We start from the raw sequence: 14,484 nt of genomic DNA, 5'->3' as shown, positions 1-14,484 counted from the left end.
GTGGGCGATGCACCCTGGGACTTGCTGCTGCCCAAAGCCAACCCCGCCAGGCGCCCGCCCCCGGCTCTCCCGGTGCTGAGGTCCGAGCAGGCTCCCGGGCTGGGGGCCTCGGTCTCGGGGACCCCCTCTCCTCCCAGGGGGCACTGGGGGCCGCCGAGGCTCCGGCGGGGCTTGGGGATCCCAGGTCCCCCGTGCCCGGTGCACACGGCAGCCGCTGTGGCCCTGACTCCCGCACGCCCGCTCACCTCGGCCCTTGGCTGCTCTGCCGGGGACGGGTGGCCCGGGGGCTGTCTCCCTCTCGCTGGAACAGCCTCTGATGCGTTTGGTTTTTTCCCTGGGAGCTTCAGGGAGGGGGAGAGAAGGGGAGGGAGGGGGAGCTGGTGGGGCACAGCGCACGGGCGCCCGCCACGCCTACCAACCCCGGGCCACCTGGACCCTAGCGACCTGCCCGTCCCACCCCATGGCCCGGCTCGTCAGCACACACGTGGCCGTCACGTGGGACCCTGCCCCCAGCGCACCTGCTGTGTAAGAGCCCCCCCACCCCGTGTCTGCTGCGCCCCCTCCAGCCCCAGGTCCTCAGGACAGCACCGGCTCCTCTCCTGGTTTCGGGCCCAGCCAGGCCCAGTCCATGGCACCCAAAGCTGTTTGCAGGGTGGACTGTGGGGAGGGTGTGGGGGGGGTGGGCTTGATGTGGCTGGTGGGGGCCCGGGACGGGAACCCTTGAGTAGACAGGATGGGGGCGGGGGTGCCCGGCCACCGAGGGGACCTGCAGGCCCCCCACAGGCCAGGCCAGGGCTCAGCAGGGGTTCTGTAGCCACCCCCCCCCCATCGGCCGGGCCAGGCTCCTGCCCTCGGACCACACCTGCCCCAGTGTGAGCACCCAAAATCGTGGCGACGCCTCCACCCCGTGTCCACATGCCCAGCTGGAGCCCAGCCACCCAGTGCTTCCGACCCAGCTCCCTGCCGACGCGCTGGGAAGCAGCCGCGAACGGTCCAGTGCCCCTGCCCCCACGTGGGAGGCCCAGGTGGAGCGCCTGGCCCAACCCCGGCTGTTGCAGGCACTAATGGATGCAAGCCCCCCCCCCCCCCCCCCCCCGCCTCAGCCTTTCAAATCAATCAATCAATCTTAAAAACAAAACCAAACCCTCCAGCTATTCCTGCTGCCCAGGGGGTGGGGTCCACATTCCTGAACTCTGCAGCCCCCTCCCTGGGCCCGCCCCGTCCACCCCTGCACCCCTGCCCCTCCCATCTGTCCGTGGAGAGAATGAGCGGAACCCCGTGGCTCACGGGGCCCCTGGGCCCTCCCCCGCCTCAGACAAGGGGGTGCTGCGCCCGGGACAGCGGGCAGTGCCTCCCCGGCAGGGCGCGACGGCCACTCTGGGGTCCCACCCCGGCTCTGCACTGGTCCCCGCAGGCTCCGCCAGGATTCCCGCCGCACCGGCGAGGCAGAGTCAGGCTCCCAGTCCCCACTCTGACCCCAGCCTCCTGGTGTGGGGGGAGCCGGGGCCGAGCCGTCCGCACGGCGGCCAGAGCCTGGACAGGCAGCCACCTGGAGCCGGTGGCTGGGAGACCCCGGGCATCTCCCGCCTGGCCCTGGGCCCTGTGCTCGCCCGAGCTGGCAGTGGGCACCGCTCCGAGGGCATTTGGACCACGTGGGGGAGGGTGTGCGGCTGGGCGGGGCTCACAGAACACACACAGAATCCCGGTTTGCTGAGAGCTGTCACCGCCAGGACCACCCTCCTAGCAGTCCCCAGGGAAGGGTCGGGGCGTCGGAGGCGACTTCCTTCCGGGAAAGCCCGGGAGCTGGCGGCCCCCATGCGCGGCCAGTACCCACGGGGCCCTCAGGTCCGTGGAGACAGGAAGTAGAGCAGGCCCCGCCCTCCGTCGCGCCCTGTGTGCCAGGCACAGGGGCCTCCCGAGCTCCAAGCTGACCACGGGGGGTGCTCCTGCCCCAAGGCCCGCAGGCCTCCCCTGCCGCATTCCTGCCCTCCTGCAGGACCCAGGTCCCCTCCACAGGCCCAGCACGTGTCCCCCAGGGACTCTCCCACCCTCAGCCTGGCCACCTGGACGCTGAGGGCACTTGGCCTGGGCCGTGCTGGCCCCACAGCCCGCCTGCAGCGCCGGATCCCGCCTGCTCTCTCCCCGCGCCTCGCCCGGCACAGCCGCCACTGACCTGGGTGCGCGGGGGCCGGGAGGGTGTCGGTCAGCTTCCGGGTCTTTCTGCGGAGCACCCGCGAGGAGGCGCTGGACAGGGCCGAGGTGCCCAGGGACGCGCAGCTCCCCTGCCACTGCGCCTGGGCCCGAATGCGGTCCCTCAGCTGCTCCAGCCGGGGGTCGCTCCTCCTGGGCGGCCTCCGGGGGCCCAGCACCTGGGGTGGCCTCTCCTTCCAGGTGCCGCGGGGGGGCGCACACGCCTCATGACCCCCCGAGGAGCCAGAGAGGCGGCCCGATGACACGGAGCTGTCCCCGTCCCTGGCGTCCTGGCCCGAGGACCACATCGGCAGGCTGCAGCCCTGGGGCTCTGGCTCCTCGCCGAGGTCGGCCCAGGCCGCGGGGGCGGCTACCTGGAGCACTCGCGGCTGCCGGCAGGGCCCGGGCCACCTCAGGGCTGACAGGTCATCCTTGGCCACGGGTGGGCGGAGCCTGTCTTCCCTAGGGAGAAAGCAGCAGACGTGGTGGTCAGTGCAGTGCCTCCTGCCGTCTCTTGTCCCCGGCAGCCCCTGCTCCCGGCTCTGTCTCTCCTGCTCAGGACACCAGGGGCCAGCAAAACGGCCCCACTGTCAGCACAGCCCTGACCACAGACAGCGCCCCGAGGTAGGCACAGCGTCTCGCCCAATTTGCAGGTGGGAACACTGAGGTTCGGGCACACAGCAGGAGACACCCAGCCCCGGGTGCCCAGTCTGTGTGCCCTCCCTCCTCCTCCTGCCCGGGCTGCCCTCCGGGCCCTGGGGTGGCACCTGTCACGCGCCCGTCACTGTTGTGCTAACACCTGCCCAAGCGTCCCCGGTGCTACCTGGCTGTGGCGGCGGCCGCTGCCCCCAGGGCCCTGTAGGGGAGGAGGCACCAGCCTTGGCCTCTGCTGGGGTAGGGCTGCAGCGTTTCCCGGAGGCACACGGGCAGCATGCCGGCCACCCAGGGGGCCGTGGCCACAGGGCCAGGACGGGTGGGCAGGTGCAGGCCCCGGGCGTTGCCCTGCCTGGGCCCGGGGTTCACACGGCCGCCCCCAGGCCTACAGTGTGGCTGCCATCACTGCTCGGGACACACTGGCCCATCCCAGCAGTGCCCCAGCTCGAGATGGACGCCCCACAGAGGACAGTCATTGAAACCGGGTGGGCATGGTGGGCTGCCTCCCCGGGGGCTGGAAGAGAATTCTGGGTGGTCCCGTGACAGCATAATAACCCTGTGTCACTCAGCGACCCAGCGCCCCACCCCAGCCCTCCCGGGGGTCACAGCGGACCAGTGAGGGGCTGGGGGCCACAGTGGGTTCCCCAGGGTCAGGGCAGGGTGCAGGCTGGCAGGGTGGGCTCCAGGCTGGGGGCTATGGGAGGCTGTGTTCTGGGCGGGGTCAGGGCTGAGTTGGGGCCATCCAACAGGACGGTGTCCACCTCTTCCAGGGAGCCCACCGGCTTCCAGCTGCACGGGCCCAGAGCAGGGGGAGCAGGCGCCCCTGTGCTGCCCCCTCTCACCCAGAGGGACAGCCAGGGGCTGCCAGTCACCAGCAGAGAGCCCCCGTGGGTGGCTGGACTGTGCTCAGTGCAGGAGTGGCCCCGACCCTGGGGCGTGAGCACCTGGCGAGCTCAGGGCCGTAGCGCCAGCCCTGTGCCCTGTGGATCCGCCCAGCTCCAGGAGCTCCCTGATGGGCTCCTGCCCCAGGGGCCCTGGACGGAGGGCGCCGGCAGAGAGCCTGCGTCTGGCTGCACGGGGAGCCCTGCTCTGGGCCTGTCCCGAGGAGTCTGCCCAGGCGAGGGCACAGGTGCCGGAGCAGATGCCAAGCCCGGCCCCCACGTGCTGAGCGCAAGCAGGGCCCTGGGGGGGGGTCCGAGGACAGGGTCTGAGCTGCCAGGGGCCATGAAGGGACAGCAGGTCCCCCCGGAACGCGGGGCGCGGCTGCCGCCTCCCCCTCAGCCCCTGGGCCGCGAGCTCCCCCTCCGCACGGCTGCCTGGAGGCCGTCCCGGCGGGGGGCTCACCGGCACCCCAGGGGCTGAGATGGAGCCTAATGCCCGGGCCTCCTGCCCACAAGGCCTGGGGAAGGGTCAGGGCCTGCTGGGCCCTTCTAGAGGTGCTGCGCGCGCGGGGGGGGGTGGACCCGTTCCTGATGGGACAGCTGGCTGGGATCCTGCTCGGACCGCCACAGCCGGGTGGCAGCGCCACGGCTTCACACAAAGCTGGGGGGACAAGGGGAGTGACCTCCTGGAGGCGGCTCTGCCTTTGGTCACCGGGGCCGGCCCTCTGCCCTAGTCGGAACGGCAGCTCCCCTCCCCCCGCCTGCAAGTCCACCGCCATGCAGCCCCCGGGCACTGCCCCTGCTGCCACTGCCCCACGCCTGGTGCTGTCCCCGGCCAGGCCCCCGCAGCCGCCGAGGTCCTGGGCTCGCACAGAGGGAGAGGGCGAGCTGAGCACTGGGGCGGGGCCCACCTGCCCAGCCGCAAGGGAGCCGCCCGGGCTCTAAGCTGCCCTCGGGACGGCCGGGGCTCCGACTTCTCCAGGAAGTAGCCGCTCGGTAAACATCGCCACTGTCCACAGCGACAGGACCATGGGAACCAACGCCTGCTGCCCAGCGAGTGGGGCTCCCCTCCTCGCCGCCCCCTCCTCGCCACCCCCTCCCGCCTCTCCTCCCCTCCCCAGAGGCAGCCCCCGCAGGGGACGCGGGCCGGCCACAAAGGCAGCGCCGGGCGTGGTCTTGGCACTGGCTCTGCCGTCCGTTCGGGCACAGCACGGCTCCCGGGAGGCCACGGCCAGGGCCAAGCACGCCCCCTGCAGCGCGGGCACCCACAGCCCACACCCTCCCCGCCCCCTCCACACACTGGGGCCCCCAAGCTGCTGCCCCCGCCCTGGAGCCTGGCCCCCCTCGCAGGGCAGGAGGCCGCCTTGCTGGCTCCACGCCAGGTGTGTGGGGACAGAGGTGCAGGGCCCCGTGCACCTGGTGCCTTTCACGGCTCCACCACAACCCCGACCGCGGGGGCCGCGTGGCAGAGCCGGGGCCGGGAAAAGTCCCCAGTGCCTCGCAGAGCCGCCCACAGGCTGGGCTTCGCGGCAGGGAGGGGCTGGCCGGGAAGGATGGAGCCCAGGCAGAGGGGCCCTGATCCCGGGGACACCAGGCACCCACGGTGGCTCAGGAGGGTCGCCCGGCCCCTGGGTGCAAGCCGCTGCCCAGGAAGGCGGGCAGAGCGTCGTCCCCCCACCCCGGGCCCGGCCGCTCTGGTGAGGCTCAGAGGGCAGGGAGCTCACCTGGGCCAGGTGCGGCCGGGCAGCCGGGGAGGGGGCCCCCTGTCCACTCAGCGCTGCAGGCCCAGGTGGCCGCCCACCCTGGCCCGGCCGTCAGAGCGTGCCCACCCCAGCCCACGGGTCCCCGCCCCGGCACAAGGGTGCTCCTGCTGCCTGGGGGCAGGGCCGCGGGCCGGGAGGGGTCCTCTGGAGGCGCCAGGCCGCTGCCCTCGGGGTCCTCACAGCAGCGGTTACGGGCCGGGGCAGCATCCCAGCCCCTCACAGCACACGCGTGCACACGCACACTCAAGCACACGCTCGTGCACCACATCACACACGTGGACATGCATGCACACACAGCCACACTCACACGTTGCACACGCACTCCCGTGTCACACACACGACACACACCACCCTGTCTGAGGCGTGGGGCCCGGGGGGCCAGGAGCCAGGAAGACCCTTGTGGGAGGTCCGCTGATGGGGCTGGGGCGGGGCGGTCACGTGACCCCGGCTCTGCCCGCGGTGGGGGGGGACACAGGAAGTGAAGTCACAGCCTCTGCTCCCCGCCCCGCATGGGGGGCACCACGCAGACGCCCGCAGGCAGCTGTGGCCCAGGGCTGTAGGAGCCAGGCCAGCCAGTGAGGTCAGTGGGAGACCCCCGCCCCCGCAGCCCCCAGCGAGGCAAGGTCTGGGCTGCGCAGAGCAGCGCCTCCCAGCAGCCAAGCCCCTGGGCCCAGACCAGCACACGCGTCGCCCGGGCAACGAGGGGGGCAGTGAGGCCGCCTGGCCCAGGCTCACCGGTGTGCACGGCAGGAGGCCCTGCCCCGGCCCTCCCCCCCAGAGCCTGGGGGCACAGACACCCCTGCCCCAGCCCCCCCCCCAACGCACCTTCCTCAGCCCCTCGGGCTCCCATTCTACAGACGTGGAAACTGAGGACTTTTACGCGTGGACTCCCAGGGCAGGACCCCAGCCCAGCCAGGGCAGCAGGGCAGGGGCAAGGGGAGGGGTCCCCGGGGCAGGGAAGCCCACTCCTCTCCCCTCAGGCCCCCAGGCACTCACCTGCAGGCAGCTCCGGTGGAGGGAGGCTGCCCTGCCCCGCCCACCTGGTTTCCAGAGAGACCGAGGCGCTGGCCCTTGGCTCCTCCTCCTGGGCCCTGCGCAGACCTGGGGTTAGGACCTTGTCCCCGTGCCAGGCCTCACCGGCATGCACACCTGGTGTGGGCGGGGTGAGGGCAGCACCTGTCCCCGGGGGGTCATGGGGGGGTAGGGGCGGGGAGGCTCCTGGCACTGCCTGGACCCCACTTGGGAGGGGCAGGCACCACCCCTATGGGGGAGGCCTTGGCCCAGTGCCACACAGAGCCTGTCCCAGCAGGTGTGTGGGCCTGGCTCCCCCCTCCCAGCTCGCTGCCCCCTCCCCAGGGAACCCCCAACAGCAGCCTGGCCGGGGTGGGGAGTGGGCCCAAGGCAGGGGCCAGTCCCGAGCTCCCCTGAAATGAGGGGGCGGGGGGACCGTGGGGTAGTTGGGGCAGGTAGAGCAGGTGCCAGCCCTGGGTCCAGAGCCCCTGGGGGCAGTGGCAGGAGGGCGGGGGGGGGGCGGCACCTCCTGCTCCCTGCTCCTCGGAGACCTGGCGGGTGAGGGCTTTAGGACCCGCGCTTCCCATGGGACGCGCTGTCGTGGTGGGGCAGGGCCTGACGCCCGCGGCACCCCAGCTCCCTGGCTCCCCATGCAAGGGTGGGGGCGGCTGGGGCCCACTTGGGGACTGATGGAAACGCAGGGTCCTCGCCAGGCTCCTATGCTACCAGCAGGTGGCGCTTGGTCCCCATCGCGGCTGGGAGCCACCTGCCAGGAGGGGCCGCAGGGGGGTGCATGCGTCGCAGCCACCCACCAGGCACCCCAAGAACACACAGAAAGCCCTTCAGATTAGCAGCCTGTGGCCGAGAAACTGCTCCCGGCCATCATGAGGTTTGGGTTTGGGGACAAACACTCAGGGCTGCCCCAGCCCCCTGTAGGCATCAGCCCCCCCCGCCCCCGGCCCTGGGAGTAGCTGGACACTGCCGAAGGGTTGGCAGAGTCCAGCCTGGAGCTTTGCTGAGGCGCCATGGGGGGCGGCGTCCAGCTGCCCCGGAGGAAGCCCTGGCTCAGGCCCCTGGAGGAAGCCCTGGCTCAGGCCCCCGGAGGAAGCCCTGGCTCAGGCCCCCGGGGTCCGGCGTCGGAAGGTTTATTCCCGCAAGTGGACAGAGCGCAGGTGTGCGCTGGTCCCCGGGGAAGGCGCTGGGAACCGGCCCCGGTCTGCCGGGCTGGAGGGTGGAGTCCCAGGTCTGGAACCCGCCGGGAGCCGCCCCTCACCCTCACTCCATCCAGCCCCCCAGCCGGGGCCACGGCAGCCAGCCCGCCGGCCCCTGGCGTCTCCGTCCCACCCACCCCATGCGGCTCAGCCCCTGGAAGCCGCAGCCGGGTTCCAGCACTGCCCGCGTGGGCACCGCTGCGGGGTCCCGAGGCCACGGGGGCATCAGCACCCCTCAAAGCCGGGGAATCCCGTGTCTCTGAGAGCGGGTGTGCTGGAGCAGACGGGCAGCTACAGAAAGAACAGCGCCACCTGTTACCGGAGAAACGCAGGGTTCCTGTCTGCGCAAGAAAGAATTCAGGCGGCCGGTGCCGTGGCTCAATAGGCTAATCCTCCACCTTGCGGCGCCGGCACACCGGGTTCTAGTCCCGGTCAGGGCGCCGGATTCTGTCCCGGTTGCCCCTCTTCCAGGCCAGCTCTCTGCTGTGGCCAGGGAGTGCAGTGGAGGATGGCCCGAGTGCTTGGGCCCTGCACCCCATGGGAGACCTGGAGAAGCACCTGGCTCCTGCCATCGGATCAGCGCGGTGCGCCGGCCGCGGCGGCCATTGGAGGGTGAACCAACGGCAAAGGAAGACCTTTCTCTCTGTCTCTCTCTCTCACTGTCCACTCTGCCTGTCAAAAATAAAAAAAAAAAAAGAAAGAATTCAGGCGTGAGCCAGGGTAGTGGAAAGTAGCAAAGTTTACTAGGGCAGGGACATCCGCAAGAACGGAGGGCACCTCTGCAGTCAGGACCTGGGAGAGAGCACAGCTGCCCTGACTGGGGGGAAGGAGCGAGGTTACGTGGTTGAGAGACTACACCTGGCCAGGCAGAGGGCGGCTCAGCAGAGAGGCCGAGGGCTGAGCGGTGGTCCTGTTGAGGCGGGGGTGGGGGGGTGGGGGGGTTTTTAAGGAGCTGGGTCTCTGTCCTCACAGGTCTCCTCCTGAGACAAAGGACTTCATGGCTGTAAATACTAAGAAGCTCCTATCTGAGTTTTCCCCTGAAGGTACCAGACAGGAAGCCTCGCTGGCGCCATCCTGGGTTCAGAGGAAGGGGGAGCAGGGCCCCCTGGAGAACGGGATCAGAGCAGGGTGTCTGAGAGGCAGATACTGGGCTGCACCGGGAGATTGGGGGAGATTTGTCAGGCAGAAGGGGCGGGGCTCCCACCTGGCAGGTTATCAGGTAGGAGGGGGCAGGGCAGGATGCGAAGGCCGGGCTGCCCCCGAGACACCATCAGGATGACTGAGGCAGATGCTGGACACAGACGTCTCCTTAGGCCTTTGTCACACACACATAAGCTCCTGTCTGACTTCCTGCCTAACAGGTCCAGTCCTCCCTGCCTCCTGGTTTTTCAGTGTGGGACAGCACCTGTGTGCCCCCAGGGCGTGTCCCTCGGGCACCCCTCCCCGCTGAACCCTGGGGGCCTGGAAGCAGCAGGAGTCCCACGCAGTCCCCTCAGCCAGGGTGGTTGGGGCTCCAGGGTCTCCCCAGGCGAGGCGTGCCTGTGGGAAACCGGCAGGGTCACGGGGCCCACTCCACAGGCACGTTCCCAGGAGAGCAAGGTCAGTGACTCGGGCTGGAGCGTGGCTGCCCTGTTCAGGTGCCCGTCTCTGCCCAGGTGTGGCCTGAGCCGGCCATAAGAGCTGAAACCTGTCGGCTGGAGGGGCAGGTGGCCAGGGGCCAAGGGGAGGCTCCTCGGGGTCTGGAGTGACTGCCCCAGAGGGAGGGGGTACCGCACAGCCCAGCACTGCGGGGACAGGCTTGGCACAGGTTCCCAGTGACCTGAGACGCCACCACGGCTCCCGGCAGGTGTCTCTAGGGCTGCAGCCAGGCGGTCTGTGGGGTCCCAGCTCCAGGCCATGAGGAGGTCAGGGGGAGGCTCGCAAGACCACTCCCCCTCTGGCCAAGTGGTGGGGTGGGGGGACCGGGTGGGGTCCCCGTCCCATCTCCCCCTCAGGGGAAGGATCCTGGAGGGCAACCACAGCAGCGAGAAACCGGCCTCACAGCGGCACTGGCCCCAGGCTCCAGGGCAGGTGCGTGTCGGGGCTGTGACCCGCTACAGCCCTGCCCCACCCGGGCACCTGCACGGCTCCCACACCCCTTCCCACTCTCCTGCTGCGGTTCAGGCCCTAGCCTGAGACCCCCACCCACAGCCGGGCAGGCCCTGCAGTCCGAATGTGTGGTGTGGGGAGGGGTCCCACGCCAGCCGCTCCCAAGCGGGCCCGCCCACCTTGCACCGGCCCCAGCGGGGTTGTCTGTCTCCTGGCCTCCATGACCCCCGGAGACTGCGCGGTAAAAGGACGGGGGCAGGGGCGCAGCGGTTCAGCCGCCGCTTGGGACGCCCGCGTGCGGCGTCAGAGCCCTGGGTTCAAGCGCCCGCTCCACGCCCGAGTCCAGCTGCCCCCTAATGTGCACGGGGGGCAGTGGCGATGGCTCGATGCTTGGGCCCCTGCCACCCGCGAGGGGGACTTGGTGGAGCTCCTGGCTCCTGGCTCCGGCCTGCCCCGCCCCTGTTCCGGCATGGTGTGGGGGGGGTGAACCAGCAGATGGGAGATCTCTGTCTCTCTCTGCCTTTCAAATAAACTTGACAATATTTTTCAACTTTAAAGTCCTTGCTGTGATTTAAACGCACCCGGCCAGCCCGCCCCTCCCAGGAGCAGAATGAAGCTTTACTTTTTTTTTAAGATTGAAAGTCAGTGTTACACAGAGAGAGGAGAGGCAGAGAGAGGGAGAGGGAGAGGAAGAGAGAGAGAGAGAGAGAGGTCTTCCATCCGATGGGTCACTCCCCAGATGCCACAACGGCCGGAGCTGTGCAGATCCGAAGCCAGGAGCCAGGAGCTTCCTCCAGGTCTCCCAAGTGGGTGCAGGGCCCAAGGCCTTGGGCATCTTCCACTGCTTTCCCAGGCCACAGCAGAGAGCTGGGGCGGAAGTGGAGCAGCCGGGACTCAAACTGGCACCCATATGCGGTGCTGGAGCTGCAGGTGGCGGCTTTACCTGCTGAGCCACAGCGCCGGCCCCAGAATGAGGCTTCTTAACGGGCTCAGCACCCCGGCCTTGGTCACTCCGTCCTGTGGCTCCCCGGCCACCTGGCCCCTCTGAGGCTGCAGCACGGCCGCGGGCCTGCAGGGGGCGCTGCCCCAGGACTAAGCAGTGTCCTTCCCCTAATCCCACAGGTGCTGGCTCTGAGCTCTGGCTATCTCTGGAAACCTTGGGTCCTGGTCCCAGGGAGAGGACACAGCTTCCATGGCCACCAGAGGCTGGTCACTGGGCCCAGGGAGAGACCCCGCGTCAGTGGGTGGTGCCCCCCCCCGGGAGTCTGGCTGCCAGGAGGGGGTCTGGGAGCCCGCACTGTGCTCCCGTGGGGTGAGTGGGTCCCGTGGGGACCAACGTCCTCCAGGCTCATGTGGGAGGTGGGTCTGCCCCCAGAACCAGGAGCCAAGGCCACGTGAGGGACGCTGGGGGAAGGGCCTGGGATGGCCAAGGCCCAGGAGGGTCCTCCTGTTCCATCCCTCTGCCAGGCGGCCCCGTTGGTGCCCAGGCTCCCTCTGGTCTCACTGCCAAGTGGAACCCCTGTGCCAGAGGTGCCTGGACTCCCCGGCCTGCTGGCGGGGGACTGCAGGGCAGGGACAGGCGGCCGAGGGCTCCGAGGTGTCGGCACAATGACCACTGACCCTCTCTGCTTCTCTGCCCACCCGAGGGGTCTGCAGGCAGCCCCCCCCACCGCCAACCGCTGTTTTGCAGAGGCAGGGGGAGTGGGCCAGGAAGGCCCAGGGCCCCAGCTAAGGAGCAGCTGGGCTTGTCCTGACCCTGCTGGCCAGGTCACCACCTCCTCGCCACGTTGGCCTGGCTCCACTGCCTCCCACGCACCAGCCTCCCTGAAGATGGCGGGCCCTGTCCTCAGCCCAGGGCTTCCACCACGGGCCAGGCCCCCTGCGGAAGAGGCAGCCGTGGCCGGCCTGTGCCATGGGCTGGGCCCCCCCGCAGAAGAGGCAGCCATAGCTGGCCTGTGCCGTGGGCTAGGCCCCCCCTTCGGAAGAGGCAGCCGCGGGCTGTCCTGTGCCGTGGGCCGAGCACACCCCTCTGGGCACCTCCCAGCTCGGAGCCGGTGGTTTCCCAGCCTCTGGGCAGGCAGGGTCCGGGCAGGGTTGGCCTCCCGACCCCCGGTCTGGGTTTGCGCGTCTGCCCATGCCCTGACTGGTGTCTGCCCACAGGTGTGCTGGGTGAACAGCCCGAGTCCAGTGCAAGGACTGCCCGGCACCCAGGGGTGCAGAGAAGACCCCCCTCGTTTGTGGGGACGTGGGCCCTCCCTCTGTGCTGCTCAGGAAGCCGCAAGTCCAGCCGACGGTGCCCGGGGACGGTAGGTGACGCCTGGTGGGTGCCCTGTTGTGGCAGAAGGCTGGCAAAGGCCAGCTGCGGTGGGCGTTTGCCGCATGGTTAGAATGGACGCCCGCATGCCTTCCCGGAGTCCAGCTCCTGCCACCGAGCACCCTGGGAGGCAGCAGCGGGGGTGGCTCAGGTGCTCGGGGCCCTGCCACCCAGGAGCTCCCGGCTCCTGGCTTTGGGCCGGCCCAGCCCCGGCCGCTGCCGGCATTTGGGGCGTGGAGCGGCGGATGGGAGCTTGTTCTGTGGGTCTCTGTCCCTCTGCCTATCGAGTGGTGGAAACCGAGCTGCGACAGGGGCCTCGCCGGAGCCCACGGGGAGGGCACTCGTGCGCCGGTGATTTGGGGTCCCGGCATGTGGACCTGGGGAGGACGCACACGTCCCAGCCACGGCCACGACTCACGCCGGAGCATCGTGGCCGTAGGCAATCCTGGTCACGTGAGGGTCTGCGCAAGGCCCTGGAAGGCAGGTGCGCCAGGCGCATGGCGGCTCCCCGGGACACCTCGCAGGGGGCTGCAGGGCCATGTGCCCTGGAGGCGGGGTGAGGCGAGGAGCGAAGTAGGATCCTGGACTCCGGGGAGAAGGGAGGGGACGGCCAGGGAGGGCAGAGGTGAGGGAGGAGCTGCGTGCCCCCAACGCTGGAAGCTGGGACTGGTGAGCCCTGCTGACGCCTGCACCTCGACCTCTAGGGCTGTGCGGGAGGAGCCCAGGGTTCCTACTTGGTGGGGCAGTCCTGGGGGGCCCGGGTCTGCACCCCTTTACGGCACTCCAGGAACGGGGAGCCGCCCGGCAGGCAGAAGACCCCCCTGGCACCACCCTGGGCGAGGCGTCTGTCCCCCGGGTCGGTCTGGTGCAACAGGTTTGCCCTGTGGCTTGGGTTCGCTGATGGTGCAGTGTGTGTACACGCGTGTCCATCTGTGCACGCATGTGCATCTGTGCACGTGTCTCTCTCCTGGCACTCACAGTACCACCCATCTGCAAGGCCTGGCACGGCCCCCACGGGGCCCGGGCAGCCTACAGCCAAGCCCCAGGTCAGGGACTCCGGACATGCACCGGCGAGCACGCGCCTGCTTCCTGCTGCCCCGCCCACCCCACGGGCCCAGGGACGTAACCTGGTGACGAACCTGCAGCTGCCAGCGAGCGCCCAAGGAATGCGGTGTGGCCTGGCGTCTCGGCCTCACGCGACCTGGAGGACCGCGAGCTATCCGGGGCAGGCGTGTGTCACCCAGGCCTGCTTCCTCGCCGGCTCCCTGCAGAGACGGGCATGGACCCTTCTCCCGCCAGCAGTCCCGCTCCCGGAGGACTCTGGGGTCCCTGCGGGGCGAAAGCGGAGGCCGGTGACACCGTCGGGGGCCAGGGACACAGGACAAGCGCTTGCTCGGGGGTCGGACTCACCGATGGCGGCAAAACCAAGCGTTCTTTGGATGTGGGAGTGTTTGGAGACAGCGGCAGAATGGATGCCGTCCTTTCTATAGTGATGTTTGGTTTATTTAATGTATTTGAAAGCAGAGGGCCGGCGCCGCGGCTCACTAGGCTAATCCTCCGCCTAGCGGCGCCGGCACACCGGGTTCTAGTCCCGGTCGGGGCGCCAGATTCTGTCCCGGTTGCCCCTCTTCCAGGCCAGCCCTCTGCTGTGGCCAGGGAGTGCAGTGGAGGATGGCCCAGGTGCTTGGGCCCTGCACCCCATGGGAGACCAGGAAAAGCACCTGGCTCCTGGCTCCTGCCATCGGATCAGCGCGATGCGCCGGCCGCAGCGCACCGGCCGCGGCGGCCATTGGAGGGTGAACCAACGGCAAAGGAAGACCTTTCTCTCTGTCTCTCTCTCTCACTGTCCACTCTGCCTGTCAAAATAAATAAATAAAAAAAAAAAAAGAAAGCAGAGATATCCGTGGGCTCACTCCCCAAACGCCCGAAACAGCCAGGGCTGGGCCAGCCGAAGCCAGGAGCCTGGGTCTCCCACTGGACAGCAGGGGCCCGAGTACTTGAGCCTTCCCTGCTCCTGTGTGTGTGTGTGTGTGTGTGTGCGCCTCCAATCGCTGTCTGTACCACCGTCTCCCCCTTGCCCCCCACTGCCCGTGCACCTCCCCTCCCCCCCACAGCAGAGGACGGCCAGGAGCCATCAGTCCACAGCCGGGAGCCGTCAGGTCCCTACTGGGCCCCATGGACCCTGCTAAGGAGGAGCCAGTGAGGGGGAGGGAGGGGCTGCAGGGTTAAGGAGGCCAGGGCTCCTGTCCCCGGCGAGCCTGGGCGGGGGACGCCACCTGCTCTCCCCAGGGCCCCAGTAGGTGTCCCACTCCCAGGGGCTCGGCTGTCCCACCGCCCGCCCCCCGAGGCTCATCCAGGCGACCTTGGCGGAG

The 14,484-nt window shown here is 69.7% G+C and overlaps 1 protein-coding gene across 4 annotated transcripts in view; it reads right to left on the bottom strand.

Moving 5' to 3' along the window:
- Positions 1-3,375, bottom strand: part of CCDC187 (coiled-coil domain containing 187) — a 31,611-nt gene extending 28,236 nt beyond the window's left edge. For 3 of the 4 annotated variants that reach the window (XM_070059174.1, XM_070059175.1, XM_070059181.1), the window contains exons 1-3: positions 3,014-3,375; positions 2,174-2,652; positions 246-341 (exon numbers count right to left, since the gene is read on the bottom strand). In XM_070059174.1, coding sequence (XP_069915275.1) covers positions 246-341; positions 2,174-2,652; positions 3,014-3,123 — 685 coding nt within the window. In that variant the 5' untranslated portion in view covers positions 3,124-3,375. Of the gene's footprint in view, positions 1-245; positions 342-2,173; positions 2,653-2,957 lie in introns of all 4 variants that reach the window. The other variant, XM_070059184.1, reaches the window with a different exon arrangement.
- Between the last annotated feature and the right edge of the window lie 11,109 nt (positions 3,376-14,484).

This window comes from Oryctolagus cuniculus, chromosome 1 (genome assembly GCF_964237555.1).
Source record: "Oryctolagus cuniculus chromosome 1, mOryCun1.1, whole genome shotgun sequence".
NCBI lineage: Eukaryota > Metazoa > Chordata > Mammalia > Lagomorpha > Leporidae > Oryctolagus > Oryctolagus cuniculus.
The sequence above is the reverse complement of the archived record's forward strand: the minus strand, read 5'-3'. Positions and strand labels throughout refer to the sequence as shown.